The sequence below is a fragment of the Condylura cristata genome, unplaced genomic scaffold, assembly GCF_000260355.1.
Source record: "Condylura cristata isolate star-nosed mole 26May11 unplaced genomic scaffold, ConCri1.0 scaffold00022, whole genome shotgun sequence".
Taxonomy (NCBI): domain Eukaryota; kingdom Metazoa; phylum Chordata; class Mammalia; order Eulipotyphla; family Talpidae; genus Condylura; species Condylura cristata.
The window spans coordinates 22,302,024-22,315,129 of NW_004567123.1; the positions used below are offsets into that span (position 1 = coordinate 22,302,024).

At 53.2% G+C, this 13,106-nt stretch overlaps 1 protein-coding gene across 1 annotated transcript in view; it reads left to right on the forward strand.

Moving 5' to 3' along the window:
* Nucleotides 1-2,890: 2,890 nt before the first annotated feature.
* The window catches only part of TGM3 (transglutaminase 3), a 29,427-nt gene continuing 19,211 nt past the window's right edge, over nucleotides 2,891-13,106 (forward strand). The window contains exons 1-7 of the mRNA XM_012728113.1: nucleotides 2,891-2,919; nucleotides 5,549-5,751; nucleotides 6,064-6,306; nucleotides 6,777-6,895; nucleotides 7,958-8,086; nucleotides 10,545-10,722; nucleotides 10,823-10,958. Of these exons, the coding sequence (XP_012583567.1) occupies nucleotides 2,891-2,919; nucleotides 5,549-5,751; nucleotides 6,064-6,306; nucleotides 6,777-6,895; nucleotides 7,958-8,086; nucleotides 10,545-10,722; nucleotides 10,823-10,958 (1,037 nt within the window). The remainder of the gene's footprint in view (nucleotides 2,920-5,548; nucleotides 5,752-6,063; nucleotides 6,307-6,776; nucleotides 6,896-7,957; nucleotides 8,087-10,544; nucleotides 10,723-10,822; nucleotides 10,959-13,106) is intronic.

Sequence of the window (13,106 nt, forward strand, 5' to 3'; positions counted from 1 at the left end):
TCAGAGGAATCAAAGAGCGCCAGTGCCTGTGCAGAGATTGACTCAGCATTGTCCCTGCCTGTTGAGTGATCCTGGGCAGATTTCTTAACCTGTGGTCTCAGTTTCCTCATCTTTAAAATGGGGTTGCTGTGATATCCACCTCATCGGAGCTCAGTCTGCATGGCTTATGATTACTACTTGGGAACTTCTTTCATCTGCCTGTTTTCTCCTCGCCTTGGGGATCTGAAGAAAACCCCCCTGAGATAAAGTCCATTTCCTAATCAAGAATGACTCCCACGGGGAACTGTCCCACCGAGAGCCTCCCACGGCCCCACCCCTTGCCACCGCTGGCCCTTCTCAGTTCTGCCTCCTCCCCGCCCGGCTGCCCACACTTGCAAAGGGAGCAGCCGCCCTCATCCCCAGGGCCCACATTCAGGCCTGGGGTGTGCGCAGGTAGCAAATTCCTCCTTGTCTCTTCCGAAAGGAGGGAACACGCCCCGGGGTGTTTGGGAGGGGATGGCGGAGAGTTTGCAGTTTCTTCTCTTAGGCTCATTTTTCCTCCCTGGAAAAAAGAAGACAGGGTTCCCTCCCCAACCCCCACGTCCCTTCCAGAGCTGTCTCCCAGAGCTGCCAGGTGGTTCAGGTGAGATAAGGTAAAGGATCTGTCTTGGGGCTGCTTTGAGAACCACCAGGAGGGCGTTAGATGAAGCACAGTCATTCCCCCCATTGCGGGGCACATTCTGAGACCCTCAGTGGGTGCCTAAAGCCTCCCTATAAGTACTGTTCTTTCCTGTACACACTTATCAAGGGTAAAGTTGACTTTATAAATTAGGCATAGTAAGGAATTAGCAGTGACAGCCAATGATGAAGCAGCACCATCCAGCAAGGCTGTAATGAGTCGCTGGGATTCGGGCTCCTCGAAACAGCTGATTGTGCGGTCGTAGATCACGGTGGACAGCGCAACTGGAGCCCAGAAAGCATAGCTGGGGCGGGGGGAGAGGGGGGCCGCTGCTGTCAGCCGCCCCAACCCAGAGCCGTGCCCAGAGAGCGCAGATTCTCTATCTTAATTGGCCATGGTGGGGCTCAAGCAAAACTCACTCCCTCCCGGCGTCTCGTGTGCGCATCTCTGGCCTCAGAGATCACACCTGTCTTCGCAATGAAGTGCGAGGGGGCGTCCTCCTTCCGGCTGTCCTGTCACCCTGGCTGTGTACTCTCGAGGCAAGCTGTAGGCCAGGGTGTCCCTTTCTCCCCGGAGGCTTCCTGGAACAGTGCCCAAGTCACTGTCACCACAACCACCTTGACTGGCTTCAGGCTGGCAGCTTGCAGTCACATGTGGTGAGGCCACACTGGCCTCAGTCCGGGCTTGGGTCCAGGCTCTGCCAAGCAAGTGATAGTGGCCAGTGATGTCACTAAGTGCACTTCCAAGTCCCTCTTCAGTGAAAAGGGAGTGAAACACCCGAGGGCCTGGTAACTACTGAGGGACACCCTGCAGGTAAAAGCCCAGTGCGATGCCTGCACCTCTGAGGTCTGCCCAGAGAAAGCTCACAGCTTCTCTGCAACCGCTGGGGGCCCACCTGCTAGGCATGAGCACCTGCTGGTGCCGAAAGAGAGCCCCACACGGGAGGCTGCTCACGGGCTCCTTCCTGCAGATGCGATGGTGTCATCCAGAGACGCTGATCCTGTGCCCCACGCGCTCAGGGCTCCTTGCACTTCATCCCAGGAGCCCCCCAGCACAGCAGATGGCTTCCGTTTTCTTACCTGTGATACAGGCATGTGGGGCTACGTCGGGTTTTCCCAGCAGCCACTTGTCACTCATGAGCAGGTTATGAAATCAGTTTAGTGGACAATGACCAGCACTTTTTTTTTATGTGAAGCAAAAGAGAACCTATCAGTACATTAAACATAGCCAGGCCGAATATTATTTTGTGAAACTTTGGGCCGCTGGTGACCCATGTACTTTCACAGTGTGCAGGATGTACTTCTTAAGGTGGCCTCTACCAAAAAGAAATCCTGAAGACACTTGGGTAGAGAATTTCAGTATTCTTATCAGCCCAAGTGTTTCTGGAAATCTGTGCGATAAAGTTGTCTTTGTCTAGAAAAGGGGCATCAGGAGGAGCCAGGCAAAGCAGCCCAGCCGCTGGAGTAACTCTGCGTCATGCTGACCCACCTGCCAGCAGCTGCGTGGTGTGGTCTTCCCAGAATGGGAGGCGAAGCCCCAGGCCCCTGCGACCTCGTCACTCACCCGTCTGCAGGGTGACTCAGTGACAGGGCCTGGCTGATAAGGACGGAGGGCTGACGACTCACCCCTCTCGCCGCCCGGAAGCTGCCCACGGTGCACTACGTGGCGAGGGTGCCACGTCACACATCTGTGATGAGGTTTGTCTGCGAATGGCAGTGAACCCCAAGAAACCAGACCTTCCTTACACGTCAGCCTGTGCGGAGGCGCCTGGCAGGCAGGCAGCCACGCCACTGCCAGGGGCTGACTCTGCCCGGTTCCCCATTCCATGCCCCAAGGGCCAAGCCCTGAGCACTGTCCACATCTTGCCCACCCTCCAGGCAGCAAGGTGGAAGAAGAGGGATATAAGCATTTTCGGGCATCTGTCCATTGTTTTTAAAAAGAATTGAAATTTCAAAAGAATAGAAAACAGGATGCAAAGGCTTGCATGGGTGTTCATGACAGCACAAGAGCCCAAAGGTAAAAACAAGCAGAGTCCCTCAGCTGTTGTAGGGCAAAGCCATTCAGCTATCAGCCAAATAGGACGCAGCCACATCATCAAGCAGTATTTGCCCATAAAAAAATGAATGAACCATGTGCCAGTATGTGCCACGTGAAGGAACCTTGGGAACAATGCGAAGTGACCAGCCCGAAGGTCACAGGTTAATGCGGTTCCATCTATGACACATGTCCGGAATGGGCAACTCCATGGGCACAGAAAACAGGTGGGGGCTACAGCTGGGGTGGGGGCGTGCGTGGAGAGTGGCTGCTGGGCCCCCATTCTAGGAAATCTGGGGACCCTGCAACAGTGGGAAGCCAGTTACACTTGTGTTTCCCTCTGGCTCTGCCAGCTATTGTGGCCACAAACAGGACATTTATCTCTCCGAGTGTCAGTTTTCAGTATCTGTAAGCATCGCCAGTCATGCCATGTGTTAAGTGCCTTGAATACTGTTAACTGCAGTTGACATACAGTCGGCTGCGACAATAGGTTTCCTGCTGCTCCTCACCCTCCAGCTCCTTGCACATCCCATACGCTGTATTTGGGAGCAAGTCTCCTCATGCTGACTGGGGCTCACGTTTGCTGTCGGGAGTGTCAGTGGGGATCAGCACAGTGACCGGAGCCGCAATGAGACACGGGCAGAGTGCCCCTCACTCCTCCCAGGGTCTCTGCGCCTACGGCACCCAGAAGCTCCATTTTCTCTTTCTCATTTCCCCCAGACAAGTCACTGTTCTCTGGGATGTAAGGGAGCAGCCTCTACTACTGATAGGACAACCTCAACTATGGCACAACCTTGCAGGGTGAAGCACACGGGCTGCTGGGAGGGAGGCAGACGGCAGCTGTAGATGTGACCCCCCCATCCCCCTTCTGCGCTCCCCCAGGCTTGGTGGAGGCAGTCTGGGCACACATTTGCTGCTCCCCAGGAACTCATGCTCCCCAGAACAGGAGTCCACCTGCGAGAGGAAGGCATGCCTCTTTGGGGGTTTGGGAGAGGGATGAGAATCCTGGTGAGACTCATGTGACCTGAAGCCATATGTTCCTTCGAGCACAAAACAGGACAGAGAGTAACGCCCCGCCAAATCTCAGCTGGCGGGGGTGCACCCAAGGTATCGTGCACGGTTGGCAGGAGGCAGGTGCCACCGCCCTGGGGAGATAGACCTGGCATCGAGTAGCCGCTCTGCCTGGCCACAGTCAGGTCCACGTCTGCGTTCTCTCCACTCCGTACTTACGTGCGAAACGTCACGCTCTTTCCTCCCTCCCGTGGTTCCATGGTCCTGCCGTCATTCAATAGGCTCTTGGTGCTGCATGAATGTTTTCTTGTCCCCGAGAGTGTTCAAAAATGCTGATTTATCCTTTTTATAGCTATGTGTATCTGATCAGATGGGTAAATGAGCTGGTGGCAAGTTCACCTCCTGAACCCCCCTCTCTTGGCTCGCCTCCCCAGAAACACAGCCTGTCATTTGAAAGCGCATCCACGATGAATCTGTCCTGACTCCAAAGTTGCTAGAACGAGCGGCCCCCGACCCCGGGGCCTCGCTCTCTCCCTTCCTTCCCTTTCTCTTCTGTGAAAGCCACGCACCCCATGCTCCCTGCCTCGGCCTCTCTCCCCTCTCTGGGGTGCAGGACACTCCACTCCAATTTTGCACTTGACAAAATTCTCCTTCCCTAAGGCCTCCTTCCCTAAGCATTTTCCATCTTTTCTGATCCCTTCTGATTCTTTCCTGCCTAGGTCTCCCAGGTCCCTTTACTGGAGGGGAGGTCAGATTCACTCTGTCCTATCATTCACTCTCACTTGTGGTTGCCTTACCCACTGCCAAAGCTCTTTGAGGGTTAAAACTGTTTTTTTATACATCTTTATACCGCCAACATTGTCCTAACCCAGTGTCCTAGGAACAATCGATTCTCCATCTATGTGTATTGAACGGCAGCCTGTACTCTCCTGTCCTTACGGACTGAAGTTTGACCTGTATTCAAGAGAAACATTGCATGAAATGAATTTCTTAGGTGTTCACTTAATTTCTTCATGCATTTGGTTATCTAATTGTACAAATACCGTCATGTCATACGCTGGGCCTCAGAATATAAAACCAACAAGGGATGTCCTGATGAGACAGACACATAAAGACAAGAGTCACCCAGGCATGGGGCTGCATCCTCCACTGCCATCACCACTGCCCTCGTCATAAAAACAGAGGCCAGCTGGCTTGAGAGGCTGGGGTGGCTGGTGCCTCAGGCAGAAGTGCAAGGAATAAAGTCTCTCAAAAGCCTTAAGTAGGCTGTACTCACACATCTGGAACTGCTCACAAGTCCTTCCCAGTTTGACTCCACAATCACATGAGAAGCGGTGATTCGGAGGGGCTCACTCCAGAGAGGGTCCTCGGATTTTGATCCCAGCACCAGCGCCCAGGCCATGCACAGACAAAGGACAGGAGCCGTGCAGAAACCAGCTGGTGCTGGAATGCTGAGGGGCTCCAGATGTCTGGGAGACGTCGAAAGAGGAAAGCAAGCCAAACAAGATGGCAAGTGTGACAGGTGTGAGAGAAAAAGTCCTCTCTGGGCCCACTAGTTGTGGCACTAAGAATGGACAGAAAGTGACACTCAGGTGACACAGGTCTCTTGGTTGGTGCCCTGGGCATTGGGTGCCCTGTTCCCTGAGAACTGGATGGCAGCTGGCTGGCTGAAGGGAGCTGGGAATGGTGGGGGGAGATCCGGTGGGTTCAAAGAGCCAAGGGGGCCAGGTGGTGAAAGCTGGCCGTGCTCTGTTAGGGTCTTGGATTTCCATGCGACTCTTCCTAGAAGTCTGGCCCTTCGATGACTTGCAATTTTCCCTCTCTCTGCCACGCATTACCTCCCAGGATATCAGCAACTCTTTTCTCTCTCACAGCTTTGCAACCCCTGAATATTAACTGGCAAATAAGTGCCAACCGGCGGGTGCATCACACAGACAAGTTCTACGGCCAGGATCTCATCCTGAGGCGAGGCCAGCCCTTCTCACTGTCCTTCAGCTTGAACCGAAGTCTTGGCTCTGGAGAAAGTCTGGAGCTTGTCGCCTCCACAGGTACCTGCTCACTGCCCCTGCAGCCAGACACGCCTGAGGCCCATGGGCTGTGGGCCTACGGGGTGATGGCGGTGACCCAGGGCTCTAGCCCAGTTCCGCCACTGCCTCCTGTGTGACCTTGGGTGAGCTTCTGCCTATCTCTGAGCAAGAGACTGGTCTCCGTGGCCTGTTCAGTTGCTTCCAGTGGTGTTACGTCATGCTCCCCTGAATGACGTCCCCCAGAAGGTCCCCACAGGGGCTTTGGAGGCTGATCTCTTCCCACAATCTTCTGGGCAAGATTTGGCTTCCATTGTCCTCTGTCTTCTTTTACAGGACCTGTCCCCTCAGAGTCAGCCAGGACGAAGGCTGTGTTTCCCCTCTCTGGTGGTGCAGGAGGCGGAGGTTGGAGTGCACAGCTCGTGTCCAACCAGAACAACACTCTGAACATCTCCATCTCCTCCCCGGTCAATGCGCCCATAGGGTGGTACACGCTGAATGCTCAGCTCTCCTCCCAGGGCAACAGGTCCGCTATGAAGCTTGGGTCCTTCATACTGCTCTTCAACCCCTGGCTGCAAGGTAGGCGCCCCGCCTCCCACACTCCCAGACTTGTCTAAGCAGTGCCCAGGGATGAGAAATGGGGGAAGAGTCCTCACAGTCTCAGGCTTGACAAGGGAGTTTGCGGGCTGTGGGAGGAACACAGAAATAAGTTGTCAGAATCCAGTCTCAGAATCCTGGTTCTGCCACTTACCCAGCTGTGTGAGTATGGGCAGTCCCTTAGCCTCCTGATCCTAAAATTCCTCCCCATTGCTTGGGCACCCTGCTCTTCCCTCTGGGACTTGCAGGGATCTCAAGAGCTTTTACACACTGCACATAGTACCCACAAAGAGTTGAAAGCATTACAATCCAACTTTGGTGGACACTGTGGGAAGGGCTTCAAGTGCAATTTGCTCCAGCCCCCAAGTGTCTCCTCAGAAATGGGAGGAGGACTGGTCCAGGGAGGGTTATGGAGGATCCTGTTCCTGATATCTGCTTTTTATGCCCAATAGCTGATGGTGTCTTTATGGGGAATCAAGCCGAGAGAGAGGAGTATGTTCAGCAAGATGCTGGCATCATCTACGTGGGAAGCGCAAATCGAATTAGCATGGTTGGATGGAACTTTGGACAGGTAAGTAGCAGATCAGGCCCATATGCCCTGAGAAGCTGGTCTTAGACAAAGGTGGGATTTCCTAAGTCTGCCCACTTGAGACAACTTTCTATTCTTTCACTCATAAGATGTTTATTGACCACTTGCTATGTGCCAGACTGGAACACACACTAAGGATACAGGAAATGAATAAGACATGCAAAGCCGTAGCCTCTGAGTCTGCAAAGTTCTTGGGTGTGCTCAGCCTGGAGACCTTTCAGGACCCCCTCCACCTTTCCTGTTTTCTAAGAGACCAATGGAGGCATTAGAATAAGGTCCCTTGCATGGGGACCTTGGATATTCCAGGAGAACCTGCCTTGCTCCATGCCCCATTTCATAGTCAACCGGAGCAAGTCTGCTGTACCTTTTATAGGTTGGGATTCTGTGTCAGACTTGCTTGGGAAGGAAGCCCAAATAAGAGAACAGGTACAGGGCACAGAGCACCTCTAGAGGTGGAGGTAGGCTGTTTGTGATGGCATCGGTCTGGGCAAGTCCTTGTTAGGAGAGAATTTTATCAGAAACATGAAATAAGCAAGGGAGCTAGGTAGAGGTCTGGAGCAAAAGCCCTAGAGACAGGAGGAAGGGCAGGTGCGAAGGCCTGCAGCAAGAGAGTGCGCCATCTCCTTTGAGAAGATATGTCTTATTTTGTGAAAATAGTGTCAAATACCTCTTTTAGTGAGATATTTTATCTTTCTAATGAGTTTCCTGGGAGTCTACATAACATACCCAAGATCACAGTCAGAGCTAGATGGGAAATTTGAGAGGAGCTGGCTGAGCCCCCAGACGCCAGACGCCAGGACAGACTCAGTGACAGGTTCCCATGGCCATGACCGTCAGGGCCACAGGCCTCTGTGCAGTGAGAGGCCGGAGGAGCTTGCAGGGTGGGTGGGTGGTCGCCCCGTGGTGGTGTTCAGCCCCGAAGGCCCCCCAGCGAAAGGACCCCAGCCGCCCCCTGGCCCTCCACAGAGGTGCTCCAGAGCCCCCAATCCACCTGCGCTGCATGGCATTTCTTTCCTCACAACCTGCAATTTCCATTCTGAATAGTTTGAAGAAAACATACTGGACATTTGCCTCTCGATTTTGGATCACAGTCTGAATTTCCGCCGTGACCCCGCGACTGATGTGGCCCGCAGAAACGACCCCAAATATGTCAGCCGGGTGATGAGCGCAATGGTGAGTGGCAGAACACCATGGTAACTGCCTGCGGGCAATGCCCAGTCCAGTGCGGGCCAGGTGCTCCACTCGGGATCACCTCGCGGGCACCTCGGAGAGTGGTCCACGCTTTACCCACGCCCCGGGTGGACACGGGGCACATGCACCCCCTAAGCTAAAGGGCTTTCCCAAACACACGCCGAGTGAGTGGCAGAGGGCTGGACCCAAGGCTGCTGGCTCCGTAGTCCTTTCTACTGTGTTGTGAGGCCTTGCTCAGATGCCAAGGGAATTTGTCCCCTGGGTTTCTGGAGAATGACAGCCTGGGACTGTTCATGGCTGGGGCACCTGAGGCAGGTTTCCAAGTGAGCATGAAGTCACCCTCCTTTGCTTTGACCCATCCCCTCCTTGTCATAGAGGCCAAGACTGCCAGGCCAGGAAGGCAACAGGTCAACCCCCCACTCTCCCCCCCCCAACCTAGATGGGGAGAAGCAGCCCTGGGCATGCCAGGACCCTGCTCCCAGCACGGTCAGGGCAGACAAGGCCCCCACCTGCCCATCCTTGCCACTCACCCAGTCCTTCCATATGAGCATCCTGGCCCCTCCCTACACACACAGGGGCACACAAACACATACAGATTCTGCAGGACCCCATCTCCCTGCACTGTGGAGAGGTCACCTCCAGCATCACAGAGTGTCCAAACACGAGACAACCTGCTCAAACACAACCAATTAAAAAAGCCAGAAGTCAGAGAATTCCTGCACTTGAACTCTCTGAAACCCAATAATTACCCAGACGTGTCCTTAAATTGTTGTTAATGGACTAGGCATTTCTCAGTCTCTTTACTTTTGAATACCCATGCTAATGAGCTAGTTGTGTGTTTAGAAATTTGAACAACCTGTCAAACCACGTGATAGAGATGCTGGAGTAATCGGAGAGGGCTTCTTGAAAGAGCAGAGTCTTCCATTGAGAAAGGGGAAAGGAGCCGGAGATCCCGCAGAACTCGGAGAAACTGCCAAGAAAGGAGGAAGCCAGGATGGTGGGAGAAGAGCAAGGAGAGAAAGTGGGGCCTGGACTGAGCCTTGAGGTCAAAGGCCTGGGGAAGGTAGGATTGAAGCCAGGGCCAAGGTGAAGAGAGCCTGGTCTGAGGCTGTGTGGTGGCCTCCCTCTGGAGGGTGGGGAGGTGGCTGGCTCCAGCAGCTGCTGACTCACTCTCACCCTCCGGACAAACCACTTTATCTTGGTGCCAATTTCCTCTGCCACACCTCCCTGCTGCTCTCTCTAGGCCTCCTGGTTGGGCTGGTCCCAGAGCTAATTATGGCCTGTGCAGGGCTTTGAAATGCTCAGCTTTCAGCCAGCGATGACCCTGCTGATTACCACTTCAGTGCTGGAGCTTTGGTGACTCAGGAGCTGGGGACGGGAGGCAGAATCTTCCCTCATGGAGGAGGCCTCATCATACCTGATCCAGCGATTACAGGCCGGCCCAGTCGAAGGCGGTGCTGACCCCCCACCGCACGGAGGCGCCCTGGGAGGCCTGCAGGCCTGTCCTGGCAAGGATCCTTCTGTTCCCAGATGGTTGTCAGAGGCCTCGTCGCTCACTGACTCCCAGAGTCAGGGGATGGGCCTCACAGGCCGACAGGTGGCAGAGGCCTGGGAGGGCCAGCCCAGACTCACGCTGTACCATGGGGATAAATGTTGTTGCCCAGAGTTTTACAAACTCTGAAAATTTGGCTGCTGGAAGAATCTGAGAGGTTGTTTCTCACTGCCCCCGAATTGGAAGGTGAAGAGCTAAGGAGACAGGTGAACTGACTTGCCCACAGTCCAGCAAGGTCTCTCCTTTTTCCCTTTAACCTTTGCATTGTGGAAAGTTCAGACCCACACAAAAGGGAAAATTCTGATGAACGACTCTATGCCATCAGCATCCGTGAAGCAGGTGAAAATGACCCAGTCTGGCTTCATCTCTCCCCGCCCCTCCATAGGAAACCTGATAAATCCTAGACATTACATCATTTCACCCATGCGCATCCAACCTGTGTTTCTAAGGGACAGTGGGACTTGGGTCTCTTGATTCCTGGTCCACTGCTCTGTTCACACTGCCTCGTGGCTGTCACACAGGAATCACACCTTAAATGGAAGCAATAATAGCAGTATTCCACCTTTATTCTCCCCAAGAAGTTAGCTGCTGAAGTTCTAAAGCGAACTTTTAGAAGACTAGTAAGTACACCACGGAGAGTTTCAGACCGGGACCCTGAACCAGATGTCAGGGACAGCCTGTGAGTGCTGCCGTCTTGCCACTAAGCTCTATTTTCCCCATGAACCCGCTTCCCAGGACTGATATGCGGGTTGGGTCAACCAAGCCCCCCGGGATCATGATTACCACGATGGTCCCGTCTGACCTCGACTACCCCGACTGCCTTCCTCTCTCCGCGCCCTGTCTCCTGAAGTCTGCTGTGCTCATTCGCCTGGGGTTGTTTCCTGCCAGGTGAACGGCAATGATGACAACGGGGTGCTCTCTGGCAACTGGAGCGGCACCTACACAGGTGGCGTGGACCCCCGGATCTGGAATGGCAGCGTGGAGATCCTCAAGCTCTGGAAGAGCTCTGGCTTCAAGCCCGTCAAATTTGGCCAGTGCTGGGTCTTCGCCGGGACCCTCAACACAGGTGAGCTGCCTTACCTGAGGCAGGTCAGTGGGCAGCTGTGGGGGCCCCATGTGCCATGTCTGCGGCACCCCGAGTCCTCAGACTGCCCCTTGACTCACAGTGCTGCGGTCTTTGGGGATCCCCTCCCGAGTGATCACCAACTTCAACTCGGCTCACGACACGGACCGAAACCTGTCTGTGGATGTGTACTATGACTCGTCGGGGGCGCCAGTGGAGAGAGGCAGCGACAGCGTGTGGTGAGTGTCCCAGGACACCCAGGCTGAGGGCGCCTTGCTCTCCCCAGCCCCGGGGGCCCAGCTCCCAACAGGCTGGGAGAAGAGAATGTGTGAGCACTGGTGGTGGATGGGAAGGCTGGCGAGGCAGATGACATCTAGCAAGACCCAACACAATCTATTTTGAGGCATAAATATGCCGTGTACACCTGCATCTGCACACACGCATGTGTGTGATATAAAGTACATGCCAACTGGAAGCAGGTTGTCTGAGGTTTATAAACATGTACCTCTGACTTCGTAGCACAGTACAAATACGTGCAATAGCCAAGTTATTCCTAGATGCCAACTAAAAATGATTTGACTATACCTGTAGATACAAGCAGGTATCTGTGTGTCTCTGTAGAGGGCTACACACATACGTCAATCCTCCGTTGTTTTATCCACCTCATAGGATACACACACGCATTTATATGGCTGGGGAACCTATTAGCAGGTGCCATCTTATCTCCAGATGGTCAGTGTAGAGACAGTCATTATAAGTAGTCTTTCTTCCTCCCACAACTGGTAGATCCAACTTTTCTGAAACGCTCTTAGTGTAACTAATAAAGTCAAAGGAAAATAAAAATTAACAGAATAAAACTGTCAACACAAATAAATAACAACCCCTGACGAACAACACAACCGAGGAATTTCAGCTTCCCCTCCCTCAGGAGGGGTTGTGTCATTCACCCAAGCTCATATGGGGTCTAGGGAAAGAAAAAACTTGGAGTGTTCTTCCATGATCGTCAACACACACTTTTTAACAACACTAATGTACAGTAGATTTTGTTTCCCAACTTCTCACAAAAACATATTCTTTTCTTCTCTCTGGCTTTTTCTTGTATTATGTCCAAAACCCCACTTCCATTTGTTCTGATCTCTGAGGCAAGGCCAGTGCTGGCCAAGGTTTCCTACAAAAGGAGGGACTGACCCAGCGAGAGGCCTGGTTCCTGTAGGCATAGCCTTCTGTGATTACCCTGCATGCCAGGAATTGCCCAGGGACCAGAACACGAAACCTCAGTCCTTCCACTGAAAGCGTGGCTGGCGCCACTGGGGACGGGCTGGGGACGCCATTCGGACAGACTCGTTAACCAGCTGGATGGTGTGTGGCGAGCACGGGGTGATTCAGACAGTGAGGCCCATGGGAACTTGGGAGGGTGTCACCACGGAAAGCTCCCAGCTGCAGTAGGCTCATCCCCAGACCTCTAGGGTGCTGGTTCAGACCTCCTCTCCATACTAGCTTCATAATTCTTCCCAAGTATAATCTCCTCAAGCGAGTGTGGACCCATGGAGATGTTTCGGTGGGGCTCCATTGTCTTTTTTTTAATTTGGAGTTTATTTTTTGGCTTTGTTCAAGGGTACCAACTCCAAACACTTTTTGTTCTGCTGGGAGTGTCCTCACCCCTCTTCCTCACACTCCCGACCAGTCTTTTTAGAACGGACCTCAGAAAGCAATGGGAGCCAATGGGTCCTCCCCACCCCACTCCCTACCAGCTATGGGTGGAGCTGGGTAGTGGGTGGGAGGAGGACAGGTGCCTTGAGCCCTTGTGCAGGCCGCCGCCATCTTGTCTGGGACGCGTATAAGCCTGGCATCTCCCTGGCCCCTGCCTCCCCACCTGTGGGGTTCGCCTCCCCAGGTGTTCATGTCAGTATCATATCACTCGTAATGTTTTGATCCTCCATAGCTTCAGCTTACCCCACCTTAGGTATGCCCGTCCGATCCCATCCCAGCCTCACAGATGTCACCCACGGGAAGAGGGAGCTAAACCACAAGTCACTTTCTGCCTCGAGTGAAATTACTAACCTATAATTATAAGAACCAAGTTTGGGCTTGGACAGAAACCTTCCAGCTGAATCTTCATATGTTGCAAATGTTGAAAGCCTTTAGAATCTTGTCCAGATTTGCCTAAAGTAATAGAACGTGAGCATCAAATGAGGTTAAGCAACTGAAAGTGGTTAATAACAAACGGAGCAGCGGCTAGTAATTTATTGAACGACTGTTGTCTACTCTGTACTGTTCTAAGTCCTCATTACTCTTCAGAAATAGTGATATAGCCACCATCGTGGCCATTCCCATTTTTTTTTTAATTAAAAAGTTTATTTTTACATCATTTAGCACATTTTTTTTTT